The sequence below is a fragment of the Agelaius tricolor genome, unplaced genomic scaffold (assembly GCF_023055355.1).
Source record: "Agelaius tricolor isolate 1412-34295 unplaced genomic scaffold, bAgeTri1.0.p SCAF_9, whole genome shotgun sequence".
NCBI lineage: Eukaryota > Metazoa > Chordata > Aves > Passeriformes > Icteridae > Agelaius > Agelaius tricolor.
Genome location: NW_027269269.1, coordinates 4,732,484 through 4,749,404, shown reverse-complemented (window position 1 = coordinate 4,749,404; position 16,921 = coordinate 4,732,484). Strand labels below are relative to the sequence as shown.

At 38.0% G+C, this 16,921-nt stretch overlaps 1 protein-coding gene across 1 annotated transcript in view; it reads right to left on the bottom strand.

Annotated features, from left to right (window-relative positions):
- The window catches only part of MICU2 (mitochondrial calcium uptake 2), a 39,955-nt gene that overhangs the window by 4,151 nt on the left and 18,883 nt on the right, over positions 1 to 16,921 (bottom strand). The window contains exons 8-10 of the mRNA XM_071433835.1: positions 10,848 to 10,945; positions 2,906 to 3,077; positions 2,514 to 2,622 (exon numbers count right to left, since the gene is read on the bottom strand). Of these exons, the coding sequence (XP_071289936.1) occupies positions 2,514 to 2,622; positions 2,906 to 3,077; positions 10,848 to 10,945 (379 nt within the window). The remainder of the gene's footprint in view (positions 1 to 2,513; positions 2,623 to 2,905; positions 3,078 to 10,847; positions 10,946 to 16,921) is intronic.

The window sequence follows — 16,921 nt, the reverse complement described above, 5'->3', positions numbered from 1 at the left end:
TTTATCATAAGCTTTAGCAAGGCACTGCTTCTCAAGCAACAGTACAAGTGATAATTTTTGCTAGAAATAGATGAAAATTTACATACTTTTGGCTCTTTCCTGTTCATACAAATGGTGTTTGCCTCACTATCCTCTCATTAAAAACCTTACCATTTTATATCAAGCCAGCTTCATGACAATTTGTTCTACAAGAAAACTCTTCTGAGAGAACAGTAGGTTATATACTCCATCTCAACTAACAATCTCCTCAGCAACTCTACAGAAACCCAGACCATCAAATGGTCAATGCACTGCTTACAGTACATGGTTTTATATATCTGTAGTTCTGGTTTTGAGAGAAGCTGGCTAGCTCCTCTTAAATGATGTTGAAGAGTTAATGAGGATTTGTGGCAGAAAAAGCTGCCATACCTCTCTGGAGATGTACTTTCATCTTCAGCTCTTTTTCCTTCTCTCTTTCCACCACCACGTGCAGTATAGAAACACCCACTAGCCCCTCTTTTTGTCCTGTGGTGCACAGAATTTGGAGTTTTGGCTCAAGGAAGATGAGGAAGTGTGTGGGGCTGCCACAAAACAGCAGCTCGTAAGAGCGGAAGGATTATTGTTTACTGTAGCAAGCACAATCACAACACATGAATTGGATCCATTTTTGAAGGCATCACGGAAGCGTGAATTTCAAAAAGGAACTGGAAGTTATTGAAGAGTAGCAGTATTGTAGATTATTACAGCAAGTTGTCCAATGAAGTAATAAATGCAATATTAACATGGTTCTGCTCTCATAAACAAGTGCTGTTTATAAATAGTGTTATAAATATGATTATTTCTGAAGCTTACTAGGGGGAATAGCATTCCTGACATAGCTCTCATCTTCGTCTCTTTCAACAATTCCTGTATAAATGTAGTTGGTTTCACAGTTGGTTTAAATAGAATTAAGTTAAAAATCCTTCTGTAAAAGGGTATATCACAACTTGAAAAAGACATAAAACATGGGATGTTTATAGTAGTCTTAATTTTGTCTTTGAAAAGATGCTAACTGTTTCATCTTTTGAAGCTGAATTTAAATCCAGACATGGCGCTATCCTTTCTTTGAATGTAACATCAATAAAAGAAAATCTTCTACAACAGTGGGGCATAACAATTTTCAAGCAAAGAAGGGCCACCTTACCAGAGAGAAAAGATGAGTTGTGAACTCAGAAGAAAAAGAAATCTAGAATAAAAGGAAAGACTAAAAGACTGTCTTATATTTAGATGAATGTTCATATGTGTGTGAATACACATGATAATGTCCACATTATCATGCAAACACCAAGACAAAGAACTCAGCCAGATTCAGGAGAGAATTAGACATATAGGCATGTAACATCTGTGAGTTACCTCAGCAGCTGGCTGATTTTGATTACAGTGGGGTTCAGCACAAAAACAGACTAGTAATGAAAGTCACAAGTTGCAAATCCTTTAGTTTTCTTTGGTTCAAATCCTATCCAAACATATATCTTTCAAGAATATGTATTTCTCTTTCCTCTTCTCACATCTCTCATCTTTTTCCACATGAGCCCATCAAATATTAATTTCAATGAATGTTAGTATCTTTTTAAATTTCCTTAGGAACTTTTTAATAATGTTGCTATTTTGAAATAACTTATGAGACTTGTCCTTCAAGAGTAACAACTAAGTACAACCTCAGGATTAAAACAAAAAGCATTTGTATGTCCACAAAACTTTTGATTCATTGCTCCTCTTTCTCCTGTATGGGAAGGAAGCAACTCCCTTCCTTGAAATCTTTATTTTAAACCCCACTTTACGACATTGTTTCTTTTTGATAGACATAACTGCATAACACATCCTCCTCAGCACAGGGAGAACATGGAGTGAGTCCAAAGGACGGCCACAAAAATTATGTGGTAATTTTTGGGATGGAGCACCTCTTCAGTGAAGAAAGGCCAAGAGAGTTGGGGTTGTTCAGCCTGGAGAAGAGATACCTCAGGGCAGACTTTATTGTGGACTTTCACTATATCAAGGGAGCTTATAAGAGAGTTTTTACCAAGGCCTGTAGTGACAGAAATAGCAAAATGCTTTCAAAGTGAAAAAGGGTAGATTTAGACTGGACATAAGGAAGAAACTTACAAAGTTGTGGCTGTCTCATCATTGAAAGTGTTGAATCGTCTGGTTGGGTGGAGATTTGAGCAACCTAATCCAGTGACAGAGTTCCCTGGCTATGGCAGAAGGTTTAGAAAAATGACCTTTAAAGGTCCCTTCCAACCCAAACTATTTTATGATTTATTAGTCTGCTGTCATTAATCCACATATGACAGCACATTAGAACTTTGAAATTAAAACATTTTGGAAACTTTATATTATTATTTTTTAATAAAATAGAACTAAGTCCAAATACAGAGCGGTATAATATTTTTGGATTTCACTGTGGTACTTTGGGATAATAATTTACATTATTTCATAATTAAAATGATTTTTTTTTGCCTTTAAAAAAACACACATGAAAGATGTACAGCACTTACCCCGCTTAACAGGACGATTGGCTACAGTAAACATCTGCATGGCAATGGAAAAGTCTTCCAGATTATTTGTAAACTTGCAAAAAGTCTTGAATTCTTCCAAACTGATGTTCTAGAGTATCACAGAATTCAGATTATATATAATGAATATACATTCAAATCCCAATTATTCTATGTCATTAAATCTCGTGGGACTTAGTGTTTAGATGTGACTGCCTACTCACTGTTGATATTTGTATTTCTCAGCTGGACAATTATCATTGCTCTTACTTGTATACAATTCAAGGGCTGCAATACTTCATTTGGCAACTGGTTATCGCATTAGATACCCACATTCAAATGAAAACCTCTGCACAGAAAGGAGGAAGGAAAACAAGTATACTTTGGGTACCAACCTCTCCTGTTTCGATTCTGTCTTTCACATTCTGCCAGTAAATTTCATTGTTTTCCTCATCAGTGAAGTACAGCAACCATGCCACAAAGTCTTCTTTTCTCATGACGCTCAAACCCTTTGAAAACTTGATGAATTCCATTTCTTGGACTTCTGTTTGAAGATTTTCCATGAATCTAAGTGTAAACAGATATTATCCACCACTTGATACTTCCATCCCTGTATCACCACTACTACCTTAGCTACCAAGTGCCTCAGACACCAGCTCTGAGCCACAGACACTTTCGACATTGTTGTTTAAAACAGATAAACCCCATAGGTTTAATTTCCCCTGCTCTCGCGGATGTTTCCAGGGCTGCATTTCCATAAGGACACCAGCAGGGCGCGCTCTCGGCCTGCACAGGGGGCTGCTGCCAGCAGAACTTAGGGACGCATTGGACATCTCGGTTTTACTCGGGTTTAAAAATGCGCAGATAAGGAGATTAAAAATCGGTAAGGCAGCAGCATAATGAATGAATGAATGAATGAATGAATGAATGAATGAATGAATGAATGAATGAATGAATGAATGAATGAATGAATGAATGAATGAATGAAAGAAAAAGGACTTGGGAACTGAAGGTTTGACACATGATTTATGAGGTTTCATATTAAAAAGAGAGGAATGACAAGATTGCAAAGTGCCTAAAAAGACGAGGCAGTAATAATCACAAAGGTGAAAGAGGAAACTTGAATTTATTGCTGTAGGAGAAGATGACTGAAACTATCAAAGATTATAACTACGTACAGAAGTTTGGTGAATCAGTTCTGTGCTCACTAGAGGATAGATCAGAGAGGATTACAATTGACTTGTACAGAGTTAAGAAGAGAACAGAAAATGTTGCAGGGCTTTGGGAAGGTAAGAGAGCTGTCTGAAAAAGGAAAGAGTCAACATCAAAGTTTTTAGGAGGCACCCATTCTTTTGGGAAAGAAAGAAAAAAGTATTACAAGAAGCAAATAATAACCTGAAGGTACAGAGTTGTAATTGTGAGTTGTAGCTTCAAGTTTTTTCTGTTTGGTCTATATGGCTAGTATTAATTTTGAAAAAGTTAACACAGACAATACAGTGTGATCCATTTGATATTTTCCACTTCAGAAATGGGGCAATCCAAAAACAAGAGGTGATTTTAAAATAAAGGCTAAAACCAGTGGTGCTTGCCAGAATCCCCTCCATATTGCTAAAGAACCCTTCTTTATTGAGTTGCAGAAATTATTGACAAGAGGGAATGAAATACTCCTATATTAGGACAAAGCAATTAATTGGAGAAAAGGACAGCTAAGGGTCTGTGTAGCCAATATCAGCAGAGGTTCATTTGCTCATCCGTGTTTGCCTGGCCTCACTGGGTTTGAATTCTTTCCCTTGAAATGACAGCATTTGAGTCCACACAGCTATCTTTAGCTCTTTAATGAGATCACTTGGACAATTAGTAGCTTGAAGCTCTGTGAAGTCTATAAGGGGTTAGCTAAAGACTGCTCTTGAAGCATAAGCTCTCTCTTGTATTTTCCCCTCTAACAGGTAGAGCTGCACATGCAAATAAAGGACCAAAAAATGCTTCACAGCTCAGGACATGCAGGTAAATGAAAGCCTTATAGTGAGGCAAATTTAAATTTCAGGCTGGGGCTGAGTTAGGGTAACACGGAGGAGGGGTACAAAATGCTGTCACATTTTATATCTGCCTTTTTCTGGTCTAGTAAAGGGGATTCTAAAGTATAGCCAAACACTAAGATGTTCCTCCGCAGTCCACCTTAAGGACTGACACACTTTCCATTCCCCCAGCTCTCCCTCTCAGAAGTGGATGAAAGACCAAAGGACCAGGTAGTGCAACCAGTGTGACTGGGCATCCCTTTGTTTTGCAGAGTGGCAAGAGCTGCCTTGCTCAGCTTGCAAAACACTCCTCTGTTTTCAGGCCCAGCTCCTGTCTTTGTAACTCACAAGGAGACTGCTGCCTCTGGCCAGCATCACAGCCAGCACGTGCCAGGGAGATCAGCCCTGGCACAAGCAGCCCTGCCGCACCCACGGCCCCCAACAGTCTCCCCAGGTCTTGGGAAGGGAGGTCAAGGTGCACAGGGAGAGAACAGCATGGATCTGGCATGTAGACCAAGCCTGGAGTCAGCCCAGCAGAGACTGAGTAGGGCCACTTGGCTGCATTTTGAGAGTGGCCATCACAGGCAAGGAGGAGATGGTATTTGGGATGTGTGGTTTGTGGTGGGCTGGAAGGCACAGCCAAGACTGTGCAGAACAATTTCTTTGACTGTAGTTTCTAACTCATGTAACGTCTGGTCTGGAGGAGGAGAAGTTGCAGAAAATGAGGTCACTCACAGAAATATGCCTAGAACTTGGATGCAGAGAAATGAGACAACATGTGTTTTATTTTCTTGGACTTTTATCTATGAAAGGTGGACATATTTTGCAACAGACTTAAGATCTTGAGAATTGAGCTATTTATTTTGGGGAGAAAGCTCTCAGTCATTTGCTTTACTGGCTGCTAGCCACAGGCAATGACACAGAAACAGATTCTTCCACCTTTTCTGAATATTGTATTTCCTTAAGCAGACAGGCCATGGTGATCTGCCTTCTAGTCACACCCAATAAGGCAGATCAATCATTCCAACATGATGAGGAAGGAGCCCACCAAGCTGCACACATCAGCCTGCTGAAAGGGGCAGCAAAGCCAGAGCAGACAGTGAAGGGTTTGGCTGTGGCACTTTCAGTGTGTTCTTGCTTCTGCACCCTCTTCTAATTGAAGTTCATTTCAACTTGTAGGCTTGCTTCTGGCAAGCCAGAGTGGGAAGATTTCCTGCCATATCAAATCCTACTTGGAGCAGTAGCTGAAATGTGCAATTTAAAATTTATGTGATAGCTTCCCATATTACAAAAATTAAAATACTGTGAATCATCGCATCAGCATTCTAGGTCACTCTTATTCCCAGATGTGAGAGTTAAAAATCCTAATGAGGTTTTTTTTTAAAGTAAAAGTTATTAAAAGTTATTAAAAATAACTTTCTAGTTAGGAAGTAAAACTTGATACATAAATGTCGAGACACCACTAGGGATACTTGCTTTTGTATCTTCTGGATCACAGTGCAATGTGTTTCAGCTGTGAAGTCCTCAAAATATATCCAGATATTAGGAAAAACAAACACAGGAATAAAATTCCTGCTCTCCCAAAGTCAGTGGGATCTTGGCTGGGGACTTGGTAGGGAGTCAGAATTCAAGTACAGGAAAAGGATTCTGATTGTAGATATGCTCTACAATTAAAAAATTATTACACTGGGAATACTCTTATGCTATAGTAGGTTGAAAATGAAAGAAAGCTCTAAGTTTCCAAGTAACAAAAAGGAGAGGTAAACCATAAATTTATAAGATGGGGAAAGGGCCAGGAATAGAGAGCACTTTCTTTAAGACAGCCCACGTTATCCACACTCTCTAAAACACCCACGTTGAAGGCCATTGGCCAAATTTGTTATCATGTTACAACAGCATCCAGAAACCTTATCAGGATTTATCCCTCATTTTGTAATGGGCTCTAGTATAGAAAGAGGGAGTCTCCCAAGGCTTTTGGCAGCTCAGCTTTAATAGTGCTAACCCACCACAAATAGTAGTGAAAATGTAATGAAAGAGGGGAGATCTCAGGAATGCAGTTATTCCCCCCTCCAAGTGGAGAATTCTTCATGGCACAGAAAGAAGGAGATTGAAACACTTAAGGAAATATTGGGGAAAGTTTTTTTTCCACCTCTTGACCTGAACTGTCTGTGCAGAGCTTCAACACTCTTAATACAGGAACTGACCAGTTCCTGTCACACTAGTTTATAGGAAGGAATCTAACAACAAAAATAGTGGTGGATATACCACCACAGCATTTGCACCATGCTTTGGCTCCTCTTTGGATGCCAAAGTCCTTTTGAAGAATTGATAACCCTCTCTGCACCAGAAGACTATGGTAAACCAGCTGCAGCTTGCCTTTTTGCAATCTGACTTTCAAACCAGAATACAGAAAATCTAATAAAGGTAACCTTTAGAAAACATTTAGATCTATGCTTGTAAATTCAGGCTTGCAAGCATTAAGACAGTTAATCAATCTCACAATTTTCAGAATTGCAAGCAAAACCCTCTTTGATTTACTGTCCTTAGCATTTCCAAACCAAAAAACTCGCTTTCATTTTTAAGTGTTCTATAGAAACGAACCAAGCTACTCTTTTGCTAAGCTCACATGAAAGGAAGAAAAATATTTTTCTCAACCTCTTTACGAAGTATTTGGGAAATATTCAGATTAAGTTATGACAGGAATATCATGAAGCCAGATTTTGTTGCTGTTCTTCCCTTCCTCACTGCCTGATCTTGGCTATAACGGATGTAATCTCTATGTATTATGACTCTCTATGCACACACATAGATAAAAGTGTAGGAACAGAGACAAGCAATCATATTCTATTTCTGCAAAGCAATTCCAAATCCCCAGATGAAAATCACTGAAAATATATAAGCTGTCATCACAGCAAAAGCACAGCATGCTGGCTGATGATGACACCTGAAAGAGATCCTGCATCCATGCACTAGCACACACACACCACAGCCCCCCCCCAAAAATGTCAGCACTAGCAGTGGGGTCCAGCCTGGATCATTTTGGCTTCTTAAATGAAAGCTTCCAAATAAAATGTATCAAGAAATTCAAAATACTGAAGGAAAGAAACAGGATAAGTAGGGAAAAGGCATGATCTCTGTATGGTTATACAATTTGTCCCCATCAATCTAAAGCAGAAATTAAAAAAGAACCATAATTGAAGAATGTTTCTGGTAAAAAATTCTATTAACTGATGAAACAAGAAGCAAGAAATCAGGTAAGAGAATGACATAAACTGGATCGAAACATTAACTTTCCTCATACTATTAAAAGAGGCCCATTGTTTAACCATACTGGGAAGTACTTTTTTTGCAAGACATCCCAGAAAAAATACAACAATCAGAGAGTTTTTTGAATATCCTTTCCACACTCTCTGCACTTTTTTCCTTCAAGGAGAATGTAAGAGATTTAAGCTTGCTTGGGGACAGATTACAGAAAAAAATCACAGCAGTCGTAAACTGTTTAGGGAGTGAAATACTGTCTCCTCTTTTATTTGGGATTAGACATACTTAAACAAGATCAGTAAGGGACTTTTTTCAGGGGAAAACAACCCCCAGTGTCTGTCAGGAAGAAATATTTCCTATATCTAGAAAAGTAAATAGTTTTCTACTCTAGAATAAAAGATAGTACATTTGATGTAGTTGGAAATTAAAGCACAAGTTAGATTTTTTTTTTTTAAAGAAAAGACTAAAAATTATTTCTATATTAAAAACCAGGAGAAATCCATACTAAAGAATAAAAAAGCCTTGAATTCTGGGGACATTCTCTGAGAAAGGACCTGGCATTAGAAGATAACGTTATTGTTGAGGTGTAAAACTGAGTGGTGTCATCTGAAACAGAAACTTGTTCGGATCTTCTGAAAAGAAAGACGGCTTCCTGTATTAAATCTACCCTCTTTGTTACATGATTTTAGGCTTACTGCATATTCTTCTATATTTCCCTAAGAAAGGTTACAGGAGAATACTCTTCTAGCTGTACTTGACTAAGAGGCCACACCTTTAGTAGTGTAATATACATAAACATAATCCAGAAATTTATATTTCCTAACATTTGCTAGGGAAACATTTGGTTTTGAAATTGTAAATTCTTATTAATAATTACTATAATGTCCTTATGTTAAGGACAATACAACTAATAAGAACTCATCTAGCAGTCTGGAGCTGAACATGTGTTCCCTGAGTCCTACCTTAAGAAGCCTGAAGATCTCTGTAAGAATCTTTACATTTATAAAAACACTGCCTGAGGATTGTCTGTGTGTGTATCAATATCTGGGATTGCCCAAGAAGCAAGCACCAGCTGGAGACAGATGTCTAACCATATTCCCTCCCTATTCTCAGTGTGCCTCCTCTGTTCAGGGCAGTAGGAAAAGAGGCACAAGAACTGGTTTACATCAGCCTCACATTGCCCCAAGAGATGTAGAGAGTTTCCATTTTCTTTGTGCCATCTAAAAAGGAGAACAGTTTGGCAAATTAATTGCCCTGGTATATTGACTGTGGCTGTCTGACATTTTTGAAATGTTTGGACTGTGGGCTAAAAGGCTTGGATAATGCTGGTGTGCATGTAGATGCAGATGGTTGCATACTTACAAAAGGATTTTTTAATGCCAGACAAACTGAAAAGAGGGAGCGTGAGGAAAATATAAGTAATGAGATAAGAACAGTGGTCTCACCTTTCAGAATTCCCATAAGTACAGTGAAATTTCAGAATGAAAGCATTCCTGTTTTTTGGGGTGAATTATTTTTATATTTTTAGTGGTTTTTCCTTTTTTTCTTTCGGGTGGTTTGGTGTTTTTTTTTTTTTTTTTTTTTTTAGTTTTAAAGACTCTGAAGCACAGCAATATCTGTGTATTTAACTGATGTGACAAGTTTTAGTGTGTCCTAATCAAACATAATCACCTCTATTTTCTACTAAGTACTACACTGATCAATGGAAAAGCTTTCTAGGCAAGAACTTGGAAAATGATAAAAGCATTTACCATCATTATTTTTTGCTTTTGAGAATGATCTATGTCTCTACAGCTCATCAGTCATCTCTTGTAAAAACAATGTGGCACTTTGATCAAACAGCCAACAATAGCTTCCCACAGAAGGTAAAGTGTTATGAGAGGCCATCAGATAGAAATCACATTTTCTCTGAACAATAGGAACCCAGAAATGATGTGCTTGATTTACTTGCAAATAAAATCATGTGAAAGGTGATATCCTCACAGAGGTTAAGAAGACAGCGATCCTTTTATTCACCTTTCTGCATGTTAAACAAACTCCAGTGTCACGTGGCAGCTGAGATGGAGTGTCTACGCAGTGATAAAGAGGCACATTCCAGCCCCACGAAACATAACTGCCACCGTTGAAAAATTACCTGCATTAAACCTTACACTTATCCCACAAATTTTAAGAGCAAGATGTGGGAGTTTGATTTTGATTACAGGCCTCTATCTGTGTGGCAGGCAAAGGTCTTTAACCTATGTGTTCTGAATGTACAAGGTACATAGTTTCATCAATGTCATGCCTCATTGGGTCAATGTAGGATTTTATCTAAAACCTGAGGCTTTTCAGTTTACACTGTATATGCAAACACAACCTTTTACTGGTGCTCTCTGCCTTTTGTTTCATTGAGAGGATCTATGGTATTTATAGAAAAGGGAGCTGGAGACATCTTAGACTAATTTTACTCACTTAGATTCCTATTGAGCTGAGGTCTTCAAAAGGGAAAGGTTGTTTATTTGAAGACTGGTATGTACCAGAGCCACTGGAGCCAAACACTTTTTAGTCTACTGATTGCAAAAACATTCATTTTTAAGAGGGCTGCCACACATTCTCCACTTCTGAATGCAAACTGAAGCAAAACACATTATTCTAATTTATTTTTGCAGTCTGTAAATGACTGATTATTTTTGTAAAAAAGGTAATACTGATAGATAATCTTCTCTTGATGCCATGCTACAGTATGTGTGTCAAGACTCAAACAGGTATCTGCACAGTCTCATTGCAAAAGTAGTCCAAATGGTAGGGGAAAAGGCACTGGGAAAGTTTCAACAGAAGCTAGAATTTGAAGCAAGTGGAGAAGTTGCCTGTAGCTTACCATGACAGCTGTAATGGGAAAGGAAGTATTTCAACTTAGAAAGTGTTTTTTAATTGATTAGAAGTCACTTTTTCTGTGACTTGGTCATTGCTTAATTTTCTGAATCAACTCAGTGTGATGTCAGATAAATGCCCGAGTTGGGGTAAAGCACAGGGGGTAGGAACCAGACTAGTTCCTGTTATGCTTGCCTAGCTGAAAAAATACCTGAAAAACTCGGAAAAGCGAAGTTTTTCCTTTCCTTGTCTTCCAAAGAAATGTACCAGCAACACAGTATTAACACCACAGCTGTCCAGTTCTGTTTCCTATAAAACAAAAAAACCTATATGTTTGTTATGCTTTGCATGATCATTAATATTCACCATTAATCTAAAAATATTTATTTGAACTAGAATTTCCCTAAAGATACTTGAAATTTAATTATTGTTCCCAAAGCTATCACACAGGATCTCAGAGCTGAAAAACTCTTCCACATTAACTGCTAACAGTGTATTATAAGTTCTGCTTCTAAATACTCTATATGAAAGATAAGAACAATTTCCAACCACCATCAGTGCATTTTATTATAATATTTTATTATTTTTATGATTAAAATGGAGAAGGTTGCAAGTTAAATCTTTAAGAAACTTTATTCTTAGGTGAATAGAAGGCTTAAATAAAGTTAGTATCTGTAAGGAAGTTTTTAGTTAGGTATTTCTAACACGTTACAGCTATTTAAAAACATTCATGATAGTCTAATGAATGAAGCTAGGAAAATACCAACACTGATAATGCTCTAGTATATTATGGTCTTATTATGGTGTCATCCGGTATTGTGGTATTCTTCATTTTGTGCGCTGGGGGGTGCTGTGCCTGTTAAATAAACAGGTTCTTTCCACTTCAAAAAAAAAAAGGGTTCAGTGTTGGTACCCCTTGGCCCCAGGGGGTGAAATATGGGAGGGACAGATGTCCCAAAGTTGAGACTGTGCCTTTTTGGAGTGGGACAAAGCATCCTTAAAAGTCGACCCTAGAAGCAGCTCTGGTCCGCGTTCAGTGGTGAGAGCGCTGGACATGAAAGGAAGAGGTCACCACTGGCACAAGAAGGACTCCTTCTCCTCTTGATGAACTGAGGATTGAGTATTCTGAAGGATGGTGCCGGACCGAGAGTCGATGATTTGGGGGATGTATTGTATTGGGAATTTGGTGGGGAGGAGGAGGAGATGTATTTGTGAAGTTTTCATTTTCCCTGTGTGTTTCTTTTTTTTTTCCCTTTCCCTTGTAGTTTAATTAATAATTTTTTTTTTCTTTTCCTAAGTGGGAGCCTGCTTTGCTTATTCCTGGTCACATCTCACAGCAGAAACCAGGGAGAGGGTATTCTCATGGAGGCACTGGCATTGTCCCAGTGTCAAACCATGACAGTGACCTTTCTATAAATATTTTTAAAATGTGAAGAAGAAATTCCTGCAGAGAAGGGATACACACTATTCCAACTCAATCTTCAACAAGCCTAAACCCAGACATAATGCTGGATTTCTGCTCTATGCTTCTTTCAGCACCAGCATACTGGCATTTCTTTGAACACAGCAAAACACTAAGCAATACGAAAAGAGAATTTTTTTTAAGTCTGTAGGGATTTCAGCATACTATTTTTATGACATCTAAATAGCCTCTGTGTCTTTTATCTGGTTGAAGAGGTAAGATGAAAGACGAGTCTATTCATAAGATTTAATACTAATGGTTATTTAGCTTTCAGCATCATCAATAACAAATCCCATTAGTCCCCCGTGTTCCATGCTTACTGCATACATGACAAAGTTATTTTATAGTTAAAGCAGAAACATTCCTCATTTCTACTACAAGCCACAGTTCACCAAATGCCAGTGATATGAGTTATGTATGAGTGAACCTAGAAAAAAAACACTTTTCAAGTGATATGCAAACTGCACTTACTGAACTTTTATTATTTAATTGCAGGCAAAGAATATTTAAATACCCAGAAGATCCATCCTTCTGAAGTTTAAACACTTCAGATTACTGTGAAGACTGATGCATAAACATTGGTATATGCTTTTTTGAAAGCCAAAAGTCAAACATTCATGTATGCTTATTTGAAATTCAAACCCAAACTATTTATATCAGAATACAAAATTTTCTAAAAAGAAAGAGAGAAGAATCCACATATCCCTCACTGTAGCTAGATTGTAATCTGCTTTTTGTGGGTTTTGCTTACATGTTTAAAGGACACTTGAAAAATGCAAGGAATAAATTTGCTAATGTAATTTTAAAGACTGAACTCATGATTACACAAATTAATGCTTCTAATTTAATTACTCCATATTGTAATAAGTGCTGTATGAAAACAAACTAAAAAATGAGGTTTAAAATAACCTTTTCAAAACTAAGTCTGTGATAGTGAAAGTTCTTTTCTTCTATTAACATTTTTCTAGTTACAAGCTAGAAGAAGGCATACAAACAATACCTACCTCATCTTATCTAAGATGACAAAGCCTATCCCAGGATTTATAACAAATATGCACCTACTTGCTGGCTACCTTCTTTATCAGTTGGAATTCCACAGAGAAACTGGCAGATGTCCAAACACTATGTTAGTGAGAGTTAAATATATTTTAGAACTACAAAACAGTACATTTCTTTAAAGCACAGAATGCAACAGGAGACCACAGAGACTACACCTTAAGGGTGAAATTAAAAAAATTGCTTTTCCCAGAGTTAATGTTATTAAATTAAAGTACATGTTAGTACATAATTCCTTTTTGTCCACAGAATCATTAGGAGCTTTTGCTGCTGATCTGTATAAATTAGTACCGACATGACAAATCCTTGTTAGAAGATAATGAGAATTCTATTAATATTTCCAACACCTCGCCCTCGTGAGCTTGGTACACTTGGAATGTCTCTCTTGGCAATAAGAATGAAATGGTAACCCAATCCCAGGCTGTAAAGCAGACCAGACTGGTAGATTTAAGTCACTATCTAAACTGAGTGAAAGTTTGCATTCTGGTCTATCTGGCTGCTTCAGGGCCTGGGATGGTGCACCACAGAACCCTTTTGATCTGTGCATTTACAGAAAGCTGAGGCATAGAGTGGAGAAAGGATCCCAGGGGTCTGAGTTTCATCTTGATACAAGCACAGGATGGAGCAGAGACATGTACCACAAGTGGGGAACTCAGACATGTTCCAGAATCCCAAAGACCACACAATCTGATGCCACACAAGTCTATGAACTAATGAACATGTGTGTACATATTACAAACATAGGCTAATTTTCCTAGAGTAATGTTAACGCCTCCTACACTTTCAAAAGTATCATGAACTGCTGAATTATGCAATTATTCCTTTTTAAGCAAGATCAGATAACACAAGTTATTTCCTTATTACATTACATAGGCTGTTAACATAAGAGGCCTGATGCTGCAAACACTGAGTCATGGGCAAAGACCTATCTAATCCTGTAGCTCCCCAGTGAGCTTTTGACATTTAGGACCTGATACTGCAGCAAGTACCAACAAGTGTCACTGGAAAGAAACTTATCGCACAGTGAGATGGGATTTTCAGAATAATGTACCTAACTGACTTTCAAAACTCATCTGAAATGTTAATAGACTTACTGTCTCTAAATTCTTACCACCTTTCCTTGCAGAATTTTGCCTGAGGCATGACTGGAAAGCATTCATCATGATTCAAATCTGCAATTCGTTTCTTGTTCTCTTGCTTGCTTCCTGAGATGGTATTTGCTGTGCAATGTCTTACTTCACTAGAAATTCTAAAAATAATATGTATTTTGGATTGAATATTTTTTTTTATTAAAGACAGAAGGAGAGTGAGTAGATGGAAGAATGGGCAAAGAAGTGAGGTTGGGCAAGGAGGACAATACCTTAGTTTCTGTCTGCTAGTGATGTTTAAAATATTTCCAAAGGTAAGACTAAATCTTTGCAAATTTTTCTGAGTCCACTGCTCTGCAATCCTCTTTGTTTTTAAGCTGCTAGCTCAGTCAATTCACCATGCCAGGCTGCTATCGCAGCCTAGCTTCACACACTGCTAAAGAGAATTCAAGCTTTCTGTCATTTTGAGAGTCTTGCAGATGCTGGAATATATCCTAGGACTCAGTTCTGGTAAGAAGGTTTAAAAGATGTGTCCATTATTAAATTAATCCTAACAGTTACAGTCAGTCAAAAGAACTGTAAGCAGGCCAGCTAGTGGGACCAGGAGATACAGATCTCCAAAAGCAGTTCTTTTTGGCAAAGCCCAGACAGTCTCTAGTGGGTCCCAGAATAAAACTGTGTATTTTGTGATAAATCAACTTTCCTCCTAATGTAAATCCACACTGAAGTTTTTCATGTTTTGCAATGCATGTTCTTACTAGGTAGGATTCAAGAATACCTCAGGTCTGATGCAGAAGGGCTGAAATATGCACAGATGATTCTACAGAGGATATAGCAGACAATATTTGAGAAGTCTGACAGAACATCTTCTAAACAATAAACAGCATCCAATAACACCCATAATTCCTATTACTGGGAGGATCAGCTCTTTTGTTAATGACAACTAATGCCATGGAATCACTCTGCTGTACACTTACGCCTTTTGTAATGAAGAACATGTAACTTCATGGACATCTTCAGGTTTCAGTGCATCACCCACAGCTCTGCATCAATTCACATAAGGAGGTACAGAATACAAATGGTTTCCAGCTGGTGGGGCTAAAACTAACCTAGATGCTGCAGGAGATACTTTAGGCCCCAAATAGAAACAGGTTGAACCATGCCTTGTTCCAAGAGGGTTGACTGTGCCAAGAGTTGGGGAATGGCACTGCAGCACTGTAAAGCCTGAGGCTGCCTGACCCACGCCCTGCTGGCAGCCTGGGAAAGCAGCTCCTACCCACAGCTGGGGACAGCTCCTCACAGGAACCCAGGCCCTGCCTCTCTGTTGTGGCATACTTAAAAAATGTAACTTTGCACCAAAAAATGAGATTCCATGACAAGGACTCCCTTCAGGAGGTGTGATGTCCTATGAAGCCCACTCTTTTGATCAAGGTAGACCTGGCCTCGAAGGCTGAGCAAATCCATTCTCAGCACACACAAACCCTCTTGCTCTCGGTGCTGAAAATGGCTCATGTGGCCTGACATCAGCTCCTCAGCCAGCCCCTGCTCAAATATGATTCCTTCTCTCTCTTGAGGTTACAATGTCATCAGATCATATGGAAAAAGAAAATAATTTCCTTGTCTATGAGGTAGAAAATGACCCAGCACTTTTTCAAAAATCTAACATTTTGGTATCAGACAGTTTGGTTCTTTAGGGGGGTTTGCCTGTCTGGAGAACTTTCTTTAAAGCACATCACACTGCTTTTGATTTAAAGTATCTAAAAGCTTTTCAACAGAATTCAGTGTTAAATTGCTGACACAAAACATACATATTTATGTTGGAGAAGATAGGTCAAGAAAAAATGTGCATTCCATCTGAACTGAGAGGTTACAAGATTAATGACCGACTCTTTGGGGAGGGATATAAATTTTAGTCTTGGACTAGATTCTTGTAAAATCTGATGTCTTGCACCCCTGTTACAGAGTACTGCTGCACTAGAAGAGCACAGTTCCCAGTCACCACCTTCCTTCAGTTTTAATCAGTTTTTAGTTACAGTGAGCTATGCAGACTTAGAAGCACTGAGTAGAAAACTTTAAACCAGGTAGAGATTCTAAGGAGCAGATGGGCAAGTTATGATGACATGCACAGTTCCTGTGGTTGAGGAGATACATCACAATTCTGCAGTGTCCGAAGGTCCAAGTGTATAACCTTGCCTTGACCAGGTAAACAGAGAGAAATGTGTGAATTACTATTGTAATTTACTTCTTTTAGAACCACGGGGAAAAAAAAAGAGAGACATAGACAGTCTAAAACAACTTATACTCATATAATATGAAATTGTTCATGTGTGAGTCTAAAAGTACACTGCATATAGTCAGACAATTTCATTAGTTTTCTGTTTAAAAGAGATGAGTAGCTGTGTCCCCAACTACTAGTTAAATATTAAAAAAAAATCCCCAATCATACTTTTCACACTTTGTATTCACTAGTTCACTAGGGAATCCAGAAGCATATCTTTAATCATTTGGAAATGAGATAATTCATGTATTTCACAACACTAATTTCATTTCAAGAACAAATACAGAACACTGTATTGTCATTCCTTTTCTAACAGTAGCTAAAAGTAATTTATAAGTTTACCCATTACATAAAGTATATTAAATGAGAGGTATTGAAAGTACTTGGTAACTCATTAATCT